The sequence below is a fragment of the Lissotriton vulgaris genome, chromosome 10, assembly GCF_964263255.1.
Source record: "Lissotriton vulgaris chromosome 10, aLisVul1.2, whole genome shotgun sequence".
NCBI classification, from domain to species: Eukaryota; Metazoa; Chordata; class Amphibia; order Caudata; family Salamandridae; genus Lissotriton; species Lissotriton vulgaris.
This window is the reverse complement of record NC_141698.1, coordinates 655,372,072-655,396,933: the sequence shown is the minus strand read 5'-3', so window position 1 is coordinate 655,396,933 and position 24,862 is coordinate 655,372,072. Positions and strand designations below refer to the sequence as shown.

General features: G+C 43.3%; 1 protein-coding gene across 3 annotated transcripts in view; it reads right to left on the bottom strand.

Moving 5' to 3' along the window:
- Window positions 1-24,862, bottom strand: part of RNF32 (ring finger protein 32) — a 347,542-nt gene that overhangs the window by 31,088 nt on the left and 291,592 nt on the right. For all 3 annotated transcript variants that reach the window (XM_086941487.1, XM_086941488.1, XM_086941489.1), the window contains one exon: window positions 20,302-20,469. In XM_086941487.1, coding sequence (XP_086797613.1) covers window positions 20,302-20,469 — 168 coding nt within the window. The remainder of the gene's footprint in view (window positions 1-20,301; window positions 20,470-24,862) is intronic.

Here is a 24,862-nt window from a genome sequence, read left to right as displayed (position 1 = left end):
GGCCTGTTGTGTTGGTTTAACCCAGGACTACCGGAGTGTCTCAAAGGGTCAGCCATTAGGCCCCCTGTTTGAGCTACAGGGGCACAAAGGTTCCTGACTGGTTGCTTCATCAGGAACTGACACAGTTCCTGATGGGGCTCAGAAAAGACCTGACTGCTGACTGTGGGGGCATCGGCTCCTTAACCAACCCAAACGCCGTGAGGGGAACAGCAGGAATCGCGCTAAAACTTGTAGCGCCGTGAGGGCAACGGCTGTAGTTCCAAGCAGGGAACTACATATCCCAGCAGCCCCAGGGGCGGCGCACAATCTCCACGCCACCAGCGTGCCTGGAAGCGCTTAAAGAGGCAGGAACACCTCTTGCACCGCGAGTCGCGCGCCGGAGCACCGCGGGAGAAGCCCGGGACAAGGGCAGGACCATCTGTGGCCATCAGGGTCCAGAAGAGGCCGGGCCGGGCTACCCCCCTGACATTCAAGAAATGGGTAAGAGAAAGCAGTTATGTCGAAGGGAGGATGAGGGTAAAAAAGCGAAGTATCCAAGGAAGTCTGACTCGATAATTTCGTACCTAACAACGGCAGTGGGGGCCCTGACAAAAAAAATTGCGATCGTGGAGAAAGAGTTGGGATTGGGTGAAGGTGAAACCGAAACTGATCTGGAATTAACTGTAGACCAAAGTCGGGCCATACCACTCGAACCAAACATTGTGATTACCAAACCAACTATCGTAGTCGAAGCACAACAAACTGTAACATTACCCCATTCGGAATCCCCAATTCATCAAATGGACAGTACACATTCTCGTCCGCTACAGAAGGTGCCCAGAAAGAGAAAGTGCAAGTCACTTAAATACTCGGCCAAGATGATAATAGCTCTGAGGCCCCTCTTCTTGATCAAGGCCTCAGAGACCAAATAGGGAAAATTGTGGAAGATTTGTTTATTTCACGAGTGGAACCCGTGCTCGTAAATATGGCCAAAGACATTGTGGACACTTTTAATTCTTGTGTAGCTGGATTACTGTCTAAATGTGAGAAAATTGACAAGCTTCTTAAACAACAGACAGGGGATAAGGGGTTTTCCATCCAAACCCAAGCCCAGACCATAATTAGACCTATGGCGGAAAATGCGATTGTGGGCCAGAAACCCAGTATGCTCGCAAATGTGACTAGAGAAGAGGGCAAAGATCGGCAGGGTCCTAAGGGGAGTGGGCCTATAAGTCTTACCCCAGAAGTTAATACTCTGCGTAATCAGGCACAAGCAAGTACTAGACAGAGCTCACAACGTGGTAGATTTCTAGATTTGCCCCCGGGGCCGCCCCTTTGGTGGTCGTCTTCACTGGGGTCCCTCCGTTAAGAGGAAGCACTATGGAAACAACTCATGATCTTATGGAGCTAGCCAGACAGTGGTGCCTACAGTTCAGTACTGGAGGACATGATATTATACACTCTGTCATTATGGCAAAAAGGGTTAACTGGGTAGGGCGCTGCCCGAAAAATATACCGGGGGACTGTGTGGTGGAAAATTTTAACAATCGGGCCTGTGCCGAGAGACTGCTGTGGGATGCCTCAGACTTGGCTAATCAGGGCATTAGACCACTACCCCTCGGATTTTTCTACCCCCCCAGTTAGGCCACACACTTACCAACAGAGAGCTAAACGGGAACAACTTTACCCTACCAATAAGCACATGTTTTCATATCAGAACATGGAAAACCAACACTTAAATTCTACATTAGGGCTGTTTGGGAGGGTGGAAAATCCGTTTACATCCATAACTCCTGTTCCCCCGTCTGGCCCCCATTCTAGGGGGGAGATAACTTTATCCAACCGATTCTCCCCACTGTCTCAGATAGAGACTAATGACTGACTACCTACGGCCCCGTCACAAACGGGGATGGTGGTAGGGGTCACTAGTGAGAAAACTTCCTGTAAACTCCTGAGCTGGAATGTGGCAGGCATTAGATCCAAAGCTACAGATTTCCCATTTGGCTGAAGTTTGTAAGGCAGTTTGATATTCTTGCTTTTCAGGAAACCTGGGAGGTAGTGCCAAGTTTCATTCTGGACGGTTACTTTAGTTTCTCTATCCCAGCTGTACCAGGAACGGCAGGAAGATCAAAGGGGGGTTTGCTTTTTCTTATTTCGCTAAATTTAGCCGGTACTTTTAAAAAACTTGATGTGGTCTCCTCACATTTTTTAATAATTGAATGGATTGTTCCTGATCAACAGACATATTTGTTAATTAATCTATATAATTCCAAGGAAGGCTCTCATCAGGCGGAGCATGTTAACTCCTTGGACCAATTTTTGTCAGTGTTTAAATTAGATCAGACTTGTGCACCAGAAGTTTTACTTCTTGGAGATTTTAATATACATCCATGCCTGTGGGACTGTTATGGAGATGATCAAGAGTGGTCATTGTACGGGGAGGTTCTCATTTTGAGCATAGTAAACAGGGGGAAGCTCTTGAGGAAGTCCTTTCCAACTTGAACCTTTTGGAACCTGCAAGGGGGGGGTCTGGATAGGGCCCCCACTTTTATAGGTCGTGGACCAAATTCGGTGATTGACTATATATTTGTATCCCCGATGGTTTTGGCTAAGACTTTGGATTATAGAGTGGTAACGTCAACTTTTAGTGACCATAACCCAGTCCTATTGGAAATTGAGACGGGGGGGGGGTTGTTTGTCACTAATGTAGGGAGTCGGTCGTCAACTGGTTTAACCACAAAAGATCTAGGCAGACGCATTAAATGGGAATTTGTGGTGCCAGAGGTCTTTTTCTAAGATCTTGCCTCTAAAACTGAGGCAAATCTTGCTATCTGTCTGGATGGAGCTGCATCACCCACTGATACAATTATAGCTTATGAAGCATCTGTAAACAGATTGCCGAGAAACTTCAGGTAGATTGTAGAGCACGCACAAGGAAGACTCATAAATGGTTTGACAAGAGTTGCTCTAAGGCCCACGGGGCTCTTTTTAAAGCTCTCAAGCAAACACCAAGGGATAGGGGTCTAGTCGTCTTCCCTCCGTAAGGAGTATAAAGCGGCCATTAGTATGCGCAAGCGCAAAATCAAAGAGGAGGCGTGGGATAGCCTTCAATCTATCGACATATTAAGGGATAGCAAGAAGTTCTGGGCCACAATAAATCAGCCGTTTTTTACTGATAATGATAACTTAGATACGGATTGTGTAATCCCCGATGGTACTTGGCTTCAACATTTTAAGAACATCTATGATGACAAGGAGCATGAGGAGTTACTCTCCCGGAGCATTGTTACCACTAGCCCTTCTGATCCAGTTGTATTTACAGTAGCTGATGTAGAAAGGGCAATCAGAGACACATCTAAACACAAGGCGCCAGGACCAGATGGGGTACCTGCGGACCTCTATATTATGTTCCTAATTTTTGGGCAAAAATCCTTACAAATGTTTTTAATGCTTTATCTGTAGTAGGTTTTCCACCCTCGTGGTCAACGTCGGTAATAGTTCCAATTTTTAAAAGCGGGGACCCGCCTGCTATAGGCCAATCTCCCTGTTAGATTCTGCTGTAAAAATCATGGGCAGAGTGATTTTGCACAAACTGGGAGATTGGCTTACGGGCAGGGGTTGCTCTCTAACCTCCAATATGGTTTTAGAGAACATAGAAGTACCATGGACCAATGTTTAAATTTGAACCTCCTTATAGGCAAATATACAATAGCAAAGGATGGTCTTTTATACTTGGGTTTCATGGACTTATCATCAGCATTCGACCTGGTTAATCGATCGAAACTGTGGCAACAACTGAGGGAAATAGGGATTGAGGCCCCTTTGATTAATTTCCTTAGTGACCTACATCAGGATCTTTCTGCCTCTGTGAGGATCACGCAGGAAGGCTGGTGTACGGGCCAATTTAGCTCTAGGAGGGGGGTCAGACAAGGTTGTATACTGGCCCTAATGCCCTTGGAGATTCTCTAGCAATGGCCTCATTAGACACTCCGCGTATAGGGGGATCGGGAATCCCTGTCCTCTTGTACGCGGATGACGCTGTCTTACCTGCACGTACAGGAACGGGTCTGCAGAAGCTATTGGATCACTTTGGCAGCTTCATGCAGTTCCTTGATCTTAAAGTTAACAGCAAAAAATCTCATGTCATGGTGGCAGGGGCAAGAAGGAAGATTAGTAAGGTTAATAGTTTTACTTGCATGGGCGCGGAAGTTACGAGGGTTCCGGTTTTTCCCTATCTGGAAGTCCTCTTTGATGAGAAAGGCAACTGGGGTCCCAAGCTAAAACAGAAGTGCAATGCTGTCACTAGATCGACATCAGCCCTATTTAGTTTTTCCAAGAGGCTGGGAGCTAGGCCCATGGAGGCCATGCTTTAGATTATAAATCTAAGTGCTTAGCGATTGCCTTGTATGGGGCTGCCATCTGGGGATATGTCCCTGCGAGTAATTTACAAGTGGTAGAAAATAGGTTTCTTAGATCCCTACTGTCGGTTCCGCAGTCTTCTCCGACATTTTCCCTACATGCTGAATTGGGCCTAAACTACATTACAGATCCTCTAAAAATGGCCCAGCTGATCTGTTGGGTGAAGACATGGCTCAATGAGGAGATCATTCTTAACCATCAAATCCTTAAAGATTGTTTGGCCCTAGACAACGTACATAAGATCCCATGGATGGCATACGTTAGAGCGACGTGTGTCAGACTGGGGCGACCAGAACTGTATACTGCCCCGGAGGCAATACAGAAAAAGGACTTACTATGGGTGAAAATGAGCTTTCTGAATTTGTTGGAGCAAGAAAAGGAGGAGCAGGAACTTAGAAAACCGGGAGTGAGAAGCATCTATGTATTACAGACTTGCCTTACCACTGAACCTTATTTGAAGATTGTCACTTATCAGTTTCATTGTATTCTGCTGGTTAGATTCAGGTTCAATTTAATTCCCTTTACTCTGGGTGTATTTCCTCAATGGGGGAAACCAGAGGATAATGTACCATGCTCATGTGACAGGTTCTCGATACAAGACACCCTCCATCTTGTCATGTTCTGTGAGAAATTCTCAAAAGCACGTAAAAAATTCTTGAACCCTATTCTTCGTGAAGCTGGTTTCGTGCAACTAAGGCCCGCCCTTTTGTATTTGCAATTGTTGAGCAGTGTGCGAGTTATTTTTAGTGTAGCGAGTTTCCTGGTCGCTGCGGCTCGGGTAATTAATAATAACAAAAGCTCCCTCTTATGTAATCGCATATTAGGATCTTAAAGGGGATCGTTGTCTTTTGTTTAAAAGTAAGTTTCTGATGCACTTTATATGTAAGACACCCTGTGATGCACTTTATACTGTACATAACAAAGATAGATTACATGTTTTGATCATTATTGTGTTTTTAAATAGTGTATATATATATGAATTTTTTATTAATCGAATGCTTTTTATTGACTGTTAATAATCATTTTAATGTACAAAGGATGTATGCACTGTCTTTTCTTTTATGATTTTAATTAATCAAAATAAAGATTGTTTGACTGACTGACAGTGCGACACATCGCGAATGCAAGTCCTCACATGGCTCGCTCCAGACTGGTGTCCTTCTTGGAACTGACAGCTTGACACACCTCTATGTAAGTCCTTGCACTGCCAGTTACAGACGGGTGGCTTCCTCAGAATTGATGCAGCGCACTGCACATCGCATCACAGCTCCTAAAAAGGCATCTCCACCGGCACCGATTCAATGCAACGCATTCTTGAGGCAAGTCTCTGCAATTCATCCTGTGGTCCAGTAACTTCATCGACCCAACACAGCACCATGCATCTAGATGCCAGCATCGAAGTTCCTGATTGGCGAGGTCGACAGCACTGACCCAGCACAATGCATATCAATGCTTTACCACATAGCGTAGCTCATTATTGATGGCTCCTCGACGCGGTGCAGGACGATGCAGGCTTTGCATCTTTATTCCAAGGACACAAAATATTTGTGCTCGCTCCTTTAAACATCGTAAAATAGTCTTACACTGAATTGCCATATTTAATTTACTTATAAGTCCCTACCAAAGTAGTATTATTTATACTGAGGGCCTATAAATTAAATGCTACTAGTGGGCCTGCAGCACTTACTGTGCTACCCACTTAAGTGACATTTTTAAAACATGTCTCAGGCCTGACACTGCAGCCTGTGCACAGTTTTAGGAGAGGATGTAGCCTTACAGCTAGAGCAGTCGACCTCAAAGCTGGGGAATCGGGTTCGAGTCTCGGGAAAAACGATCAACATCCTGTGATTCTGGGCAAATCACTTAATCTCCCCGTTCCTAGCAAAAATGAATGTGTCCATCTGTAACGTAACTGGTGCTCATGTAAAGCGCTGTGATACCTGATATCTTCGGGTCTAGATCAAGCTATATAAAACTTTAATAAAAAATAAAAAATAAAAAAATTAATTTGACCTCGCAAAATAAACCTTTTGCCAGGCCTAAACCTTCCTTTGTAATACATATATCAACCCCAGGGTAAGCCCTAAACAGCAAAAAGGGCAGGGTGCATTGTATGTAAAAAGTTAGACATTTACTTTTAAGTTTTACATGTCCTTGTAGTGAAAAACACTTATTAGTTTTCACTACTGCAAGGTCTACCTCTCCTGTATGTAACAGCGGGTTACATTATCACATTTAATAACTAATATCTTTTGATTGGGGACAGTTAGAACCGTTATGGTTGATCTCAATAGAATTGAAATTTAAAATCCACAAATTTTAAGTCACAAATCTGAAAATGCCACTTTCAGAAAGCTGGCATGTTCTTGTCCTACCCATTTGGTGCCTGTGTTCTTGGACACCTGGCCAGGTGTTGTTGGTCGTTCAGTATTCCTCCCAGACAATGTCATAAAGGGGGGGATGGGTATTGGTAAAATGGGCCCTCCTTACAAGATGGGTGCACTATGACACCCATCATGCCCCCCACACTATTCTCTCGACCTCCACCACTTCCTCACCCATTATTGCCACAATACCCTTCCCATTCTTATCTCTACACATTCTGGCTAAGTGATCTCTCCTCCCACATTGTCGGTACTCCCTATTAACTGCAAAACAAAACTTGGACTTTAAACTGTGCCACTCACTCCCATATATTGCGCATGCCTTGTGACTCCCATTCTTTTGTACATTGCCTCCCAGGGCGTTTGCTGCTACTCATGATATGGACTTCGCTCACTTCCTCTTCACTAACAATTGCAACTGTGTTCCCTTCTTGTGCTCTAAATAGTCTTTCATGCAACATCTAGATTCTTCTACTATTGTGGCAATTTCAGAGTTCAAAGAATGATTTCTAGCCACCCACAATCCCTTCTGTATTTTCCTTACTGGAGCATGATGAGTTGGTCTTTTATTATTTCATCCATCATCTTGCCAAACTGACATTTAATTGCCAGCTCTCGCAATCTAACCACAAAGTCATCTGTGGTCTCTTAAGTCTCTGCGGCTGGGTGTAGAATTCGTGTTGCACCATTGCCAAGTTGACTGATTCAAATCTGATTCTGAAAATCCGTTGTTCAGGATTGTCTTTATTTCTTGTTACATATTTGAGATGTCAGGACCTTGGTGCTTTTTAACAATTGGTAAATTATTGAGGATATGTTGCCCTTTCCTACATAGGAGCTGCTTAACAAAACTTTTTTCCTCCCAGGGCGAAAGTTCTCTCCTTCCAAGACAATTAGGTAGATATCAAATAATTCTACTCATTCCTTCCAGACGACTGGTGGTATACCGGACTGAAGCGCTACCAGCAGTGCTTACATTGTAAAAAAAAAAAAAAAAGGTAAGTGCCGGTGCCCTTCTCAGAAGCTACGGCAGCTGCACCCACTATTGTCCTTGTTAGCTGTGCCAATGACAGTGCCAACACAACTACCAACCATCGCATTCCTACAAGTGTGACAATTTTGATTATTGTAAGCCACCCAAGGCTATAAGATAAATGTGAGCGGCAGCTATTGTTCCTTTTTAATGGAAATCTAATTGTTAAACAGTTATTGGGCACATGTCAAATTCAGAGGCGCAGCGCCACCATGTGGCAGACTGTCACAAGAGCCGGTATTGACAATTAAGTCCCGGTGCCGAGCCCCGCAAACCACAGGCTCAAATTGAACATTGCCTACCAGGGAGCCAAGGGGCAAATGGCTGAGAGTACCCCCTGCGTTCTATTAATCATAGATGTTCCAAGCATGGAATGTCAGCATAAACATCCTCACATTGTAAGTTAGAAAACAATCTATTTTACTTGTAGAACAAAATACACCTTTGTGCGTTAAGTTTTTCAGGAGACAAATTATGGCCATGGTTCTTAAGCTCAACCCAGTTTGTTTAAACAACAGTCCATTAATTACATGTCTGTGGCTTGAAGGTAATTATTCTCTTTATAAGAATAGAGATGAAATAATTTTTACATTTTTTATAACATGGGCAGCACAGTAGCGAAAGTTATCACATGATCAGGCAGAAGTCAATATTTAAAGATTATCTTGATATTCTATTCACTAAAATCCATAGTCCCACACTAAAGTCTTACATGTATTACCACCCACCAAATGTTTTGAAAAATACATTTGTGCCCCTCAACGAGTAACAAGCTCCCTGATTTGGTTAAGCTATTGATTTTAATATAGGTTCTCACCATGTCACAAAATAAATACCATATATATAATCTTACTTTACTGCTTTCACCTTTTATTTACTATACCCGGAGCCACGAAGCAGAGGAGTTTTTTGCTTTCCTATGGCGTTTTACTGTAGTAAACATTTATTTGTCTATTGGGTTAGTTGCTACATAGATGAGAATAAAATCCTTCCTTGCGGATTGAGTTCTATCTGCGTTTTTCATTATATATATTGGATCCACCCCAATGTTGGGCTCCCACAGTTGTTAGAGCTACTGTGATGCAAAGTGGGCCTGCCCCTGTATCATAATTGCTTTGGAATTCCGGTGGTATGCGGATATTAATTTTTAGTTACCTAAGTTATTGGTTCGCTGCCGAGGGCCACTGCGTTCTTGCCCTGTGTGTTTCTTGGCTTCTCTAGATTAAATTCCCTTTCATTTAGTTCAGCAGATTTCCGCTACTGTACAGTGATTGTTTTTTCGGTTCTGTACTTTCATTCCTCAACAGTTTTATTTGAAAATGATATGGATGAACAATGTCTGATCGGCTATGAACTGTTTTGATTTTCCGCTCTATGGAGAAAAGACGTGTTTCCGCCACTCTTACTTTTTCAGGTCTGAAACAGGCACTTTGCTATGAACAAAACACAGTACCAGCCTTTTTGGGTATGCCCACTGCAGCGATTAATCGTTTGAAGTGTCGTTAAGGTTTTGGATCAGCCCGTGGGTTAGGTCACTTGCCCTATATTAGGATTTTCACCTGGCATTCAGAGTGGTACAGATAGCTTTATTTGTTCCTGGAGAACATTTAACTTATAAAACAAGTCTGCTGAACCATTTGGAACATTTTCAGATATGCACTGTCTCCCTTCTGTCAAAATATTTTTTGATTAATGCCTATTGTCCTGTAAATGTAGGTCTCATATCTCTTCTTTAGGATAGATCCTATGAGCCCATGTCTTTTCTCCCCGTTACTCTGACTTCTACACAGCCCCTTTTCCTCTGAATTTTCTCAAATTCCTACCCCACACTTTTTCAACAAGTCATGATCCCGCTCCAGCTCCTTTATTTGAATTTTTAGCACTGCAACAATTGTAAAGTAACAACTTGATCCATTTCATCCTCTGTACTCTCCCCTCCTTTTTCTATTTTTCCCCTTTGCTCTGTCAGCTCTAATCCTTTCACCACTGATAACCTGTAGTATTTCCCCATCATGTGCCTTTATCACTTCTCCCACCAACTCTGTTGTGTTTCCAGTCTCATCAAAACCTCGTTCTTCCTTTTGCTGTATGCCCTTTTGTCCTCATCATCTGGTAAATACCAGTGTTATTGCAGCCTTTGTTTTTCATGATAACACTTTCTAATTGCTTATGCAGGTAGTAAGCTATAAAGGTATGTGTGTCAATAAACGTTTCCAGATGGATGTATCTTGCAGTTACTGTTATGTCCTTGCAGGCAAAACTCCGCCAGAGTGTTATACAGATTAGTTGACATGGGGAGTTAATACTACTTCTGCATTGCTAAAAGGAGTGCCTGTAAAGAGAATCTGTGAGGTGGCTTTTCACTCCTGTGTGCATTCTTTGGTAAAGCATTATTGCGTGGATATGGAGAAAAGAGAAATATCACTTTCAGGAAGGGATAATATAGAGTTGTTTCTTGGGTGTGCTGGTGTGTGTCCTCGACCCACCGCCTGGAAGTATAGTATGGGAATGGTTCATGTAATGTACACACAAAAGGGGTGGGAAGAGTAAATAATAACACCATATATACTAATACGGTGAAAGATAGAGCCAGCCCCAATAGGGCAAATCACTCTATTTCAAAAAACTGCCCTCACTCACATACCGAGGTATGTGACATGCTTCATCATTGGGCCTGCTTACAATACGCCCTGGTGTACCCCACACAGGACGGAGCATAAGGGAGGGGGAAAAAATAATAAATTTCTCTTAACACAACATATAGTCAAACAAACTGAACAGACACAACACTTAACACATCCAATGAGGTGAGAATAGTGCAAACACCAAGTGTTTCCAAACCGAAAAGTGCGACAAAGAAATTGTGCAGTATGAGGAGTGATTTAAAACTGATTAAAGGTGTCAACCAGAAAACAAACTTTATTAGACTTTACTTGGCACCTCTACCAGGATTAAAAAATAAGAGAACAGAGGATGGGAAAATGCCTTCAGGAGATAATTAGGAACCTCAAGGCTTCCCTCCTACCACTGCCAGAGTCAACATGTTTCGACCGCTCTTGATGCGCCTGTATGGTCACTCCGGTCTTCGTCAGGACCGTTGCATTCGGTTTCTCTCAGGGTTCCCCCGTAATCCAGAGGAAAGTTATTACCCCAAAAGGGAGGTAGGTCCAATTAATCCATACCAATCCTGTGTGATATATGGAGAGTGTCCCCTTAAGTGCGGAAAAACAATCACTGTGGCAAAGAAAGAAGAACAGAAAGGGCGGATAAGGACCCTTGTGTATATCCACCCATTCAAACTTTCAATATTGTACTTTGTTTTGGGCCACTAAGCGGTGTGTCTGGTGTTGTTTAGAAAGCCCCAAATGCATTGTCGTGCATAGGCTACTTTCACAAGAACATTAAGGGTCCCTATGTGGTCTAAAGTATATAAGGCATGCATACCTTCTACTAGACCATTTCTCTGCCTTTGTGCAGACAACAGTACCGAGTACCTAGTAACACTATGAACAGTTCAAAAGCCATTTTAAATCAACAGTATCTAAAACTGTTCCAATTCCCCCACTGTAGGTGTAACAAACAGACGTTTCACTTACCGAGTTTATGTATTAAATATACTCGTACTGGTGTCCGGTGTACAGGACGCCAGAGAACACAATCTGAAAGTAAATATTGAGGGAAAAAGTAAGGTGAAAAGTATAACCCCCTCGTGTATATCCGAACACTCTAGTGTTCTAGTCCACTCTAATAGTCCTCGTTATCGAGTGGTAAAAACGCCTATGCCAGAAGCGATCCCCCCTCGCAATCGTGTGCTCAGATTGCCCACGTCAACAAGTGAAAAACCGCTTATGCCAGAAGCGTTCACCCCTTCGTAATAGCAAGGCCCCCACAATACCGTTCCGAAGGCTTGTCCTGGCTGATTCTAGCACGACCCGTGGCACCGCGTAGATGGAGTACGCCATGGTGCACCCGGCTTCTTGTTGTTGTGAGAGGCACTCACGTCCCACGTGACCCCGTCTGAGGACGTCATCGCGTCTCCCGCGTGTATCCCAAGGACTCTGGGAAGTGTAGTTTGTAGCACCCATATCACATCATTAGCAGGGTTCGAGACTGCTATGAAACCTATAACGTTCTTAATGATGTGGCGTGATTATTTAAAATAATTCAGTGTTATTCACTGATATTCCCCAATCAAGTAAGTTAAATCAAGGGGAAGAAATGTTGAGGAAACTACAAAATCGCTGTTGGAGAATTAGAAGGAGTCAAAAATGTGACCGGGAGAATAACTAATGTTAGAGGTTGAAATCCCCTATGGCAGTTTCCCTTCGTTAATAATTGTTGTTTGCACGGATAGTTAGGCGCACCTTATGTCCCATATTCCTCCCTGAGACGAAAGAGTAAAGAAGGGAAACGCTCGTGATAGGTCAAGAATTCCTCCTCAGTGGAGTCCCATGCCTCAGATCCTCTACGCACGGGTAAGCCTATATTGGAGTACCAACAAGGGAAAATGCACACAGTAAAAAAGCCAATCTCCCACCATATGGGTAGGATAAGACATCCTTCTCCTTCATTCATGGCTCAACATCGGTCTCAAGGCAGATGCTGGAATCAGTTATATTGAGTGCTTAAGTGTATTCTAAGAGACCTATGTGGGTTTTGTATGGTATCTAGGCCCATCTAGTTCTAAGGCCAAATCCTGATGCTGGAACTGGCTAATTAATATGTCGGGGCATCAGTAGCTTCATCACTGAATACGGAGCTATTGCCTGCCAGGGGATGTCATCATTCAGTCCTACCAGGTGGCTCTTCAGTCGGTATACCCATCGTTGCTCCCTCCGGAGCAATAGATTCTGATTGTCTGCTTGATATCTCCCTAATTGAATTTTTTCTATCACAGTCCACTCCAGATCATCTATACTATGTCCTTTTTCCTGGAAGTGGGCTGTGAGTCGGGTATTGGTCTTCCCGCATCTGATGGTGCTGCAATGTTCAGTGATTCTCACACGTACCTTCCTACTTGTCATCCCTACATACATTAAATGACAAGGGCATGTGATCAAGTATATTACCCCCTGGGAATTACAGTTGGTATGAGTTCGCTGTTCCCAGGGGGTGCGAAGGCCTAGATCAATGGTTTCGGAATTATGTGTGAGATGGCAAACGCTACATGAACCACACCTCGTGTGGCCAATCAGTTTTGGTAGACCTGGTAGTGTGTTCAAGTCAAGTCAAGTCAGAGAATTTATATAGCGCACTACATACCCAGAGGGTCTCAAGGCGCTTGAGGAGGGGTGGGGAATTACTTGTCAAATATCCACGTTTTAAGTTGCTTTCTGAATGCTAGGTGGTTCTGGGTAAGGCGAAGGTAAGTGGGAAGTGAGTTCCAGGTTTTAGCTGCCAGGTAGGAGAAGGATCTACCTCCCATGGTGGTTTTGTTGATGCGAGGTACAGTGGCCAGGGCTTGGTTGGATGATCGTAGTTGGCGGGAGGGGGTGTAGAAGGACAGTCGTGTGTTGAGGCATTCTGGTCCGATTTCGTAGAGTGCTTTGTGTGCGTGGGTTAGGAGCCGGAAAGTGATCCTCTTATTGACGGGAAGCCAGTGGAGGTTTTTAAGGTGACTAGAGATACGTTCTTTACGCGGGATGTCTAATATGAGCCTGGCTGAGGCGTTTTGGATTCGTTGGAGTTTTTTCTGGAGATTGGCGGTAGTACCGGCGTAGAGGGTGTTTCCATAGTCCAGTCGGCTCGTGACCAGAGCGTGGGTGACCGTTTTCCTAGTTTCGGTGGGGATCCAACGAAATGTTTTTTTGAGCATGCGAAGAATGTTGAAGCAGAAATGAATAAACCAGTTTTCTTGTCAACCTCACTCCCCCCAGATCCCTGGGTCTGGTGTGTACCAGTAAATCTTTTAGATTGTGGCTCCGTCTGAATGAAAAAAGAGGTGGTGGAATGTTCATTCCCCCGGTGTTCAGGATTTTCCAGTTATGCATCACCAAGCGTTTAATATGGTGTGAGGCCGTATTGAAGGTTGACAAGAAAACTGGTTTATTCATTTCTGGTTTCACAGTTTTCACAAGTAATGCCTCTCGGTTCGTATTGAGGGCCCTTTTCTTGGCCTTTTTGATTATTCTGGGTGGGTACCGTCTTTGTTGGAGTTTCTTTGTCAGTACCTCTGATTCAGCTTGGAAATCTTCTGTTTCTGAACAATTTCTGCGGATCCGGAAGAATTGCCCCACGGGTAAATTCTCCCGCAGGGAGCGGGGGTGGAAACTCCCAAATTCCAGTAAGGAATTCTTGTCCGTAGTTTTGTGAAACACCTTTGTCTTTAAGGTCCCATTGGAGGGTTCAATCACCAAGTCCAGGAAAGGTAATTGTGTTTTGGTGATGGTGGAAGTAAAATGTAAGAAAGGATTTTGGGCATTGAGCCATTCCAAGAAGCGATCTACTGATGGTTTATCTCCCCTCCAGATTATTAGGACGTCATCGATGTAACAACGCCATAGTCGCAGGTTGTTAGACCACGGTCCGTTGGTATCCAAGATGGTCATATGTTCAAAAGCGCCTACATATAGCCCTGCCAGGCTGGGGGCGAAAACGCTCCCCATTGAGGTACCATGGGTTTGAAGGTAAATGGACCCCTCAAATTCGAAAAAGTTCCTGGTTAAGGCGATTTCGGCCAAATGTAGGATGAAGGTCTGCGGTGTTTCATACGGCCATTCACGTTCAAAAAGTAATGTTTCCAATACCCTGAGGGTTTCCCGCTGTGGAATGTTCGTATATAGGGCTTCGATGTCAAGCCCCATTAGGAATTCCTCCTCAGGGTTGAACGGTATTTCCTTCAATAGATTAAGTACATCTAGGGTATCCCTTAAATAAGTGGGTAGCTTTTGAACCATGGGTTTCAGGTAGAAATCACAAAACTCTGAGAGGGGTTCTAGCAGGGACCCCATCCCGGAGACAATAGGTCTCCCGGGAGGGGGTCGCACTGCTTTATGGATTTTGGGCAAAATGTAGAAGTACGGAGTCCTTGGTGATTTTTGTACAAGGAACTCCGCTTCTTGTTGGGTGATCCAGTCATTAGCCTTAGCTTCCTCTACCATGATACCAATCTCCGTGGTGATCTCCTCTGTGGGGTCCTGTCTTAATTTTTGGTATGTTCGTGGGTCTGCCAGCAGGCGCAAGCATTCTCCGCGGTAGGCCTCGGTATTCATAATTACGGTAGCCCCGCCTTTGTCTGCAGGCTTCAGAATAATATTTTTGTTAGATGCCAGAGTCTTCAGAGATTCCTTTTCCTGATTTGAAAGGTTGGAGAAATGTCCAGAGTTTTCCAAATCCGCTGCTTCCAAATCATGGATCACTAGTGCCTCAAAAGCCGCAATCTGTGGCGGGAGGACTGCCAATTGTGGTGTGAAAGATGATTTAGGACGAAAGGGTGTATCGCCCCTATGTCTCTCGAGAGAGTCTTGATGTTCAAAGAACACTCTCAATCTCACATTTCAGAATAAGATAGCCAAATCCTGTCGCAATTTGAATAGATCAGGATAGTTCGTAGGAACAAAGCCCAGACCCTTGTTCAGGATCTGTTCTTGGAGATCTGTCAACCGATGGGAAGACAAATTGACCACTAGTAATTGTCGCTGCTGGTACTCGGTGTGGTTCCCTGTGCCATGCTCCTGGTGATGCATTGGGTAATTTCCGGATCCTGGTCTGACCAGTTGACTCTCGCGGGTGTCTACTGCTTGCCTCGACCCCTTCCGCGGCCTCCCCCTAAAAAAGGTCCCTGGAAGTTTTGGAACTGCGCATTCTGAAAATCAGGGTTCTGGAACCGTGGATTACCAAATCCTTGATTTGGATATTGTCCTGTTGGGGGAAAACCCATCATAGGCCAATTAAATGCTTGGGTGGGAAATTGTTGAAAAGGTTGTTGGAAAAATTGGGGTCTTGGACCCCTCCAGTTTCCACGTCCTCGTCCTCTTCTCTTGGGGTAGGACTCATTTTCACTCCCTTCACTGGAACTGCTGGTGGTATACTGGCGAGGTCGGCCTTGTTGGTTGGTCTTATTCCCTTCCGCGGTTTTTTGTTTCGCATACTCATCTGATGTGTATGGGTAGGCCTTCTCCCTTGAGAAATTCTTCAAATCTTTTTGTAATTTAGAGATCTTTGAATGTATCAAATGATCCCTATACTCCGCAAGTTGAGTATTAATCTGTTCTAATTTATGGTTGAATGTTGCCATGACGATATCAGTTTGTAAACCCCTTTCAGTCGTCTGAATTTTAATTAGCAAAGCATCCGCCAATCTATTGGCAGTCCGGATGATTAATACGAGCCAGTCTCTGGTGCATTTCCATGACAACAGAGCCTAGTCCCGTCTGAATTCCTCGTCATCCAAGAAAATTAAAGGCTCAATCGTCACAAGTAAGCCCCTAGGGGTGGCATTTACCCGCAAGTATTCAGTGAGTATCACACTGTGTAGAATAGTTTTAACCTGATTTTTCTTTAGTTCCAATAAGGTGTCCCATCCCTCCCCTTGAGCTAGCACTGCAGTGACTGTGCTATCGCCCAGTAGAGAGGGTCCTGCTAGAATATCGGTGACAATATCGTCCCCAAAAGAGAGGCCGGGGATCAGCGCCATTACAAAACCTTTTACAATGGGGCCAAATAGTGCCCCCACGTAAGTGTACTGGTGCTACCGGATTCTCAGCCAAACAAAATCACTATGGATCGCCCCGGATATACGTAGGGTGGACTAGGCTACTATAAATGCCAGTAGGGTAGGTTAGTGTACTGTGAAAGTGGTTCTAAGATAAGTAGGTACTGTGATGTCTGTCCAGTAGGACAAGAAAAGAAGGGAACAGAGCGGATACCCCTGCGGCTAGGCTGCCGCTCTTACAAACTACAATCACAAAGGAGGGGCGAGGGTTAAAAACAGTTTATACTCCGCCACCCCGAACCCCCAGAGAGTATAAACTGTTTTTAACCCTCGCCCCTCCTTTGTGATTGTAATGGTTCATGTAATGCATCTGTACGGGACTCTCCATTAGTACAACCTTGTTAACCTTTCAATGAGTCGTCTAGCTTTTGTAGATTTCTTGCATGGCAGTCCGTTTTTTTTGCTTCCATCTATTCCACTATTTCAGCAGAGAAATCAGATTGGAATTGATATCACTCATGAAGGTGCTCTTTATATAGGTAAGAGTGACATAATAATAGAAGACCAAGCAGCGTCAATGTTGCACAACTCTTACGGCGTTGTGCAAAGCCATAACAAAGTTTCCAGATCCAATCTGCGCCTGGACAGGATGGCCAGGTAAGGAATCTGGGGGAGCAGGACCATCCATCAGAAAGAATGCTACCAAAGTTAAGTGCATTGTTCTTTAGGGATAGTGTTTTGAGCACCCATTGGACATCAGTTGGGAGGCACTGTGGGCGGATTAGGACAAGTGTGTTGTGTCGAAACAGCAGGGGCATGAGGTCATCATCATGGCTAAGATGTATTGTACTGCTTTTTGCAGTCTAGTAATTTTCTGGGAGGTCTGTGAAGAGGATACTACAGACTACACTGATGTTTCTTACCTCAGGTTATTCCTTGTTATTCGCCTCAATATTCATAGGTAAGGTTGGTCTACTTTCACTATATAACACCACATGTTGTGGATGAGGAATAGAGATTCTGCGCTTGGCGAAAGAGTGCCTTGCAATCCTACAATAGAAAGTATAATCAGCCTTCTTTGAATGAAGAGATATAGGACAGAATACATGTAAGAGTCCGAATTGCATTTGCTTTAGATAATTAGGAAACATCCTATCTTCAATTTGCATAACATTGTCTCCAATGTGGGTGATGCCTTATTCAACAATCTATTTAACAACAAGGGGTGGTGATGGACAGAGTTTCTGAATTAAGCAGAATACTCTCACCCAATCAAGAGATCAGGGCTAGATCCAACACCGTTTTTTAGCTCACTGCACCATCCCAGCTCAGAACCTGGCTATATGCAAATTAGTCTGTTCCTGTCCCATTGCATGATGGGAACAGGGCAAACCAAACTACCAAGCCAATTCTTACACTGGGAAGGAAACAAGCTTCCGGGGACCGGTTTCTGGCATTTCAGCCGTCGTCGGCCCGGCTTGCTTGAATCCTGATGGTGCAATGAGCAAGGGACTCACATCTGAGTATACCCTTCCACGCTTATGGTGGACAAAATATTTAACAACAAGGGGTGGTGATGGACAGAGTTTCTGAATTAAGCAGAATACTCTCACCCAGTCAAGAGATCAGGGCTAGATCCAACACCGTTTTTTAGCTCACTGCACCATCCCAGCTCAGAACCTGGCTATATGCAAATTAGTCTGTTCCTGTCCCAGTGCATGATGGGAACAGGGCAAACCAAACTACCAAGCCAATTCTTACACTGGGAAGGAAACAAGCTTCCGGGGACCGGTTTCTGGCATTTCAGCCGTCGTCGGCCCGGCTTGCTTGAATCCTGATGGTGCAATGAGCAAGGGACTCACATCTGAGTATACCCTTCCACGCTTATGGTGGACAAAATATTTAACAACAAGGGGTGGTGATGGACAGAGTTTCTGAATTAAGCAGAATACTCTCACCCAGTCAAGAGATCAGGGCTAGATCCAACACCGTTTTTTTAGCTCACTGCACCATCCCAGCTCAGAACCTGGCTATATGCAAATCAGTCTGTTCCTGTCCCAGTGCATGATGGGAACAGGGCAAACCAAACTACCAAGCCAATTCTTACACTGGGAAGGAAACAAGCTTCCGGGGACCGGTTTCTGGCATTTCAGCCGTCGTCGGCCCGGCTTGCTTGAATCCTGATGGTGCAATGAGCAAGGGAACTTGGACTGGGTAAGAGTGGTCTGCTTAATTCAGACACTCTGTTCATCACCACCCCCTTTTCTGAATCGTTTTTGGCCACTATAGGTGTGGCAGGGTATACTCAGACATGAGTCCCTTTCTCACTGCACCATCAGGATTCAAGCAAGCCGGGCGGAAGACGGCTGAAATGCCAGAAACCGGTCCCCGGTAGCTTGTCTCCTTTCTGGTGAAGAATTGGCTTGGTAGTTTAGTCTTCCCTGTTCCCATGATGCACTGGGCCAGGGACAGACTGATTTGCATATAGCCAGGTTCTGAGCTGGGATGGTGCAGTGAGATAAATAACGGTGATGGATCAAGCCCTGATCTTTGGACTGGGTAAGAGTGGTCTGCTTAATTCAGACACTCTGTTCATCACCACCCCCTTTTCTGAATCGTTATTCAACAATCAGCATGAGGTCTGGCTGAATGCCATCTTCATATTGGTACATTGTAGTGTTTCATGTTTTTTGGTCAAGTCTCCAAGAATTTAGATGTAAAAGCTGATGAGGCGAGACAACTGATTTTTGCGAGACTCCATGGTGGAAACTGGTTTGATCACAGATTCTTCTCAATGTAACGTGGACTGTCAAAGTTCTCATTTCCCGGACTGCTACTTTTCGTTTCTCTGATTAACTTTTTGTGGTCATTGACTCAGTACATAATGGGCTGCACATGTTACCTTGTGTAGGTACACACCCTGCCTGTCCTCTAGGGGCGATAAACAGCTACCTGTAGCTCCTATAATTTTGTTTAAGATCTCTCCATTAGACGCTTGGCTACATCACAGCCATTTGCTTGGTGCACATCTGTTGGATAATGTCATGGGTTTTGCCTTTTACCTCTCACTACAAACATCATGATGTGGTCACATTTGAGTTGGTTGTCCTTAGTGCAGTGGTTCAGTATGTTTCTGGGTACATTTTAGTAGATGGGTTCAAATTTTTTAGAACTATGATCAAATGCTGGCGTTCACCTTGGTACATTTGTAGTAGTTTAGGATTGTTAGGAGGCAGAGGGACAGTGTGGTAATGCCTCAATTACATACAGTTACTATTATAAATGCTGGCAGTTTTACTTTCTTGCCCTCAGGTTAGTAGAGACGATAGTTTATCAAAGAAAGGTACTACACTGTGAGCATCATCTGACCTGGGATATATGGGAGGCACCACAGGCTTTAAGTCCCGTTGTGCTCTACAATTGGCCAATCATAGGAGTAGTCACAGGAACACAATTTCATTCCATTTGAGAAATGGTGTTCAAATTTTGTCTGTTTGAGCTTGAATAATCTTATTATCAAGGGTGTCAATACTGGAAGTGGGGAGCCCCTTTCTTGGAGAGTAGAGAATAACTCTTCTTTCCAATGATTGCAAATTCTTGCAAGTATTGGATTAAATAAAATGGCGTATCTTGCTCTGATTTGTTTACTCCTACCTAGCTTGCATATATATCAAATAGTAACAACATTTTCCCTACAAAACACCTTTTTTTTCTTTTATCAGATATGAGATTAGCTAGAACCAATTCTTAAGTTTATGCTTCATAAGTTATCTGTATATGATGGCCAGCAACCACATAGCTACTACAGAAGTTCAGGCTTGATAGTCACTTACCTGCATTTGTATTTTTTCCCATTCTTCTTCAGACAGGTTGGGGACAAGCGTATCTTCTAACTGCTGCAGCACATTTCGGCTTGCAGCAACGCAATTATCAATTTCCGAAAATAATCCATCGATGTTAGTATCATATGACTTCAGTATTCTACTGCTTATTTCCTTGAACTGCAAATGAAACAAACATCACTTAGAGCGTAACGAAAACCTTTTAAAACCTGCTTAGTCATGAAATGAATTCAGTGTGTAGCCAAGACTTGGTGGTTACAGAGGCAGTGGGCTTTTAAAAATCAAATTATCTTAGCACAGTGGACTGTTACATTAAGGTTTAGAGACCTGTGGTGTAGTGTTAAAATGGACTCGGATGGTGTTTACACGTTATAACACTAGCAGCAATTAAAAAGTGAGTGCACATTAGGGTCAGATGCTCCACTCAACATATTGTCCACTACTTTAAAAAAAGTGGAATCTATGCCAGCAAAATCTCAATAGGAAATCATTTAAACAAAGACTACTCTCAAATTAAAGAATCAATGCAATGAGACACCACTCAATGTGATTCTACACAACTGCAGGTCAACATCTAGTAATTCTATTGAAATGTCAGATCTCATTAAATTAGACAATCTTAACTTCTTGCTACTGACAGACATGGCTCAATGACGCTTCACAGCTGGTGATGGGCACTAATTCCCTACAGGATTCCCATAGTTACTCCTGGATAGCATAGATAAAACTGTTACTTGAATGACTGAATAATGCAAAATCACCATCATTCCAAAGTCCTAGGTTGAGTAAACATAAGAAAAGCAAATAATATGCGCCTTCTCTCCCACCATAAGCAACAAAGATTTTGTGGAAAAGCTCATCAACTTCATGACAGACAAAATGAAAATAAGGCTTACTTCCAAGCTGCTCCGGGGAGACTAAAACAACAAAGTGGTCACAAAACAGTCTTCCATCCTGATTAGCAGCAATTAGTTGGAACACTGCTAATGTCTCACTCATGTGAAAGGGGTCACCCTGGAACTGATAATAGCACCAGCAGGTCTGATCAGGTATATATATCAGCAATTCCAGTGGACTGATCTGATCATTACCTCACTCCTTTTACTCACCCATCATCTAGGATTTTAAGGAGACGGAAACCATGAAGACCTAGACAAAGGGAGCTTACCAACTGTGACAACGTAAAAAGTACTATCTGCTACTCCTTTCTAAAACAAAATCCCTTTGATCAAGACATAAATGACATCTCAATATCTAGACAACATATCAAACACCCTGGACAAAGCCACACCAATGAAATCAAAAATAGGGAAAGGCAAACATTCAGGCCAAATGGTTCACCAAGACACTCAGTGGCAAAAGAAAAATTCTGATTTCACTGAAACAAATATGGAGACAGAACCCAACTCTCAAAAATCTAAAGCTGAGGTCTCTAAATTTTTTTGATAAGTTCTACTGATGCTTGATGAAAATTACCATGAGCTACTTATATTATTAACATTGACCACATCATACAAGATTACAATAGTGACTTCCATATGAAAGGTTACTAGCAGCGATCACCTTAGTGCATCAGAATAAAGTGAATAAGGCAATAAAGTGCAAAAGGCTTTATCAATTGTGAATGCCTTTTCATGGGTAACAAAACAGCCATAGCTACAATGCACCTGGCACCAAAGTAATCCAATTAGCAATATGTCTCCCCCAATGCCACATGATTTACCATTAAAATATCAGCTTTAAATATATTTTGGAAATTCAACCATTTTTCTCCAAATATCACAATGTGAGTTCTGAAAACACATACATTTTAGTCTCCAATATACACACTTGTAAATTTTTGTATACATACATTAATTCAACCGAGGAAAAGCTTCTAATTTAGTAGGCTGGGCTGCACACATGAGAGCTACTTTAAGGTAGCTGGAGAGCTAACAGTCGCGAACAAGCTACTTGTTGGAGAAGCCTGATCTAAAGGATCTGAGAGAAAAATCTAAACTATACAAGAGTCATATCTTTGACGCTAAATAATCTGCAGTTCGGAAATGATGTTTCCAATTGTCATCTAGAATTTGTGTAGTCCGGTCAACATGTTTCTCGCTATTGTGCAATTTGTCTAGCGATTCTTCAGGACCCGGTTGACTATTAGCAAATATCTAATGTTGTAAAACTGTCTACGCTAGTACCCTAAAGTGTGGTGCTTATATTCTCTAGTGGGCTACCACATAAGTGGGTAAGGGTAAACTTCATATTATATTACCCTTCTTCTAGTTGTGATTGTTAGTACCTAAGGTTAAAAACAATCAGACAACGACAGTGTCCAGCGGGTAAAGCTCCAGGGAGTTTTTTCACCACAAGGTTGGTAATGCCTGGGCTTCGCTGACCGCACCTACCCTTCGCCGCTGGAACCAGAGAAACATCATTTTCCACCACTCTCCTCTAGAATAATTGCCTTTAACTAGAGCAGTGGCCCTTCTGAATAAAGTATTCCTGGTACCACTAGCTTTATTTTAACACACAATATCACGTCTACCCCATTGTTCTGGCCCCACACCCGCACTTCATCTATACGGCTGTTGGAAAAAGATCTCCGCCAAAGAGCCCCTCTATGAGGTGTTGCCCGTTGGGTATTGCACCGCCGACCCAACGAGGAGCAGGTCCAAATGATGAAGCATGACACCTGAAAGGGTGTGTGAGGGCCCTAAATCCAACAAAATGGATTCCCAGGGCTATCGCCTGGTTACCCTGCCATAAATCATCTGCATCACAGACTGTCATTCTCTTCTGTTCCCTAGGAACAACACGACATACTTGTTTAGACATAATATTTGGGCACGTCGTGCTTGGACCTTCTGCTCTTCTAGAGCAGTAATAGCCTGTTACTCCTTTCTTTTTGATACCAAAAAAAAAAAAATTACAACTCTACCAACATATCAAAGAGAAAAACCTTCTGAGCGATTATAAGTCAGGATTGGATGCAGCATAGAATCTGATCTGTGATTTAAAATATCATAGGCGATGCCCTGAGATTATGGGCTCAAGTGACTCCATTCTTCCTATCCTTCTAATTCTCTAAGACGCATTTAGTAAGTCAACCATCAGACACTCTTTAAAAACCCTGAGAAACAGAACGGCACTAGATCATCATCTCGTTCCACTTCTATGCTGATAATAGTAAGAATTACCTTAAAATCTCCTCTCCCATTGACATTTCTCCATTTGCCACAGCCCACAAAGGTATTCAGTTATGGATAGCAAACCAGCATCTCAATCTCAGCCACCTAAAACAGAGTTCCTGTTCATAGCACCCCCAAACTGCTTCAAATCCGTCCAGTACAGAAATGTTGTCCCTCTTTCTCACACACCTGAAATTGTAAGCAGTTCAAAATCACTTGGCTTAAACAAAAAAATGACCCTCCAGGCACACATTAACTCTCTTGCTAAGGGTGCTCAACAACAATTGAAACTTATATGAGGCAGTAAGCATCTCATCACAGTGACAGATCTCAAACTGATAGCGAAAGCTCTAGTGCTGTCAGGACTGGATTAAGGCAACTTAATTCTCTAGGGTATTCCCAAAATTCACAGGTGCCTATAAAATCGATTCTCCATGCAGCCACAAGACCTGTCATAGGAGCAAAAAGATAAGTCTACATTAACCCTCTCTTGACTTAACAAAACTGGCTACCTTTAGAAGCCAGGTGCCAACTCAAGGTTGCCTATATTGCGAACAAAGCCGTTCACGCAGAAACACCTAAATACCTCAACCAAAAAATGACCATCTTATGCAGACAATGTGCACTGAAAAGAGCTAACTCTTTGCTGCTGGAAATTCCAGGCTTCAAGAAAGTCATAAATAAAAAAACAATCCTTTGCAGAAAATGTGCCTAAGATGTAGAATGCAATCAAATCAAAGTTCTTCCCATCTTTCAATCCTTCAAAAAATAAATCAGAATCTTGATGTTCAACCCACTTTTATTCATGCTGTAGGTGCACACAACCCAATAATCTAGGACACCGCTTTCAACCTATTCTCAATTATTTTACAAATTTATCATTGTCAAATATGTTCCCCTTTTTTTTTATTTTTTACTGCGCTCGGACACCTCATTGACTTGTGTTTTATAAAACCCTTTAAATACATAAAGATTCCTCAGGGGAGAGCGTCAAAATGAGAGAGTGATGAAGTTTCTCCTGAACAAGGTACTAGAGAGGTTTTTTGAAGGAATTGAAAAAGGGAGTGGCTTCCAACCGAGACGAAGGTCTGAAATGTTAGCCGTCCTCTGAACTATCATGAGTTCAAGAACTTACAACAGAGTGTGTGTGTATGTAACGATGAAGGGTTTTTGTGTAGTAAAGTTAAATAATTTATATCACACCACCCAATGAGTGTTAGCCTGGATGGATAATTTGGAGAAAAAAAATGGTACTCAAATCATCTTCTGCAGTTAGTAGCAAAGGGAATGAGATTTCCTTCAGGAAGAACTACCCTTCCATAAAATTTCCATTGGAGCAAGATGGCGCTGGTGTAAGACGCAAGCTCGCATTGCTC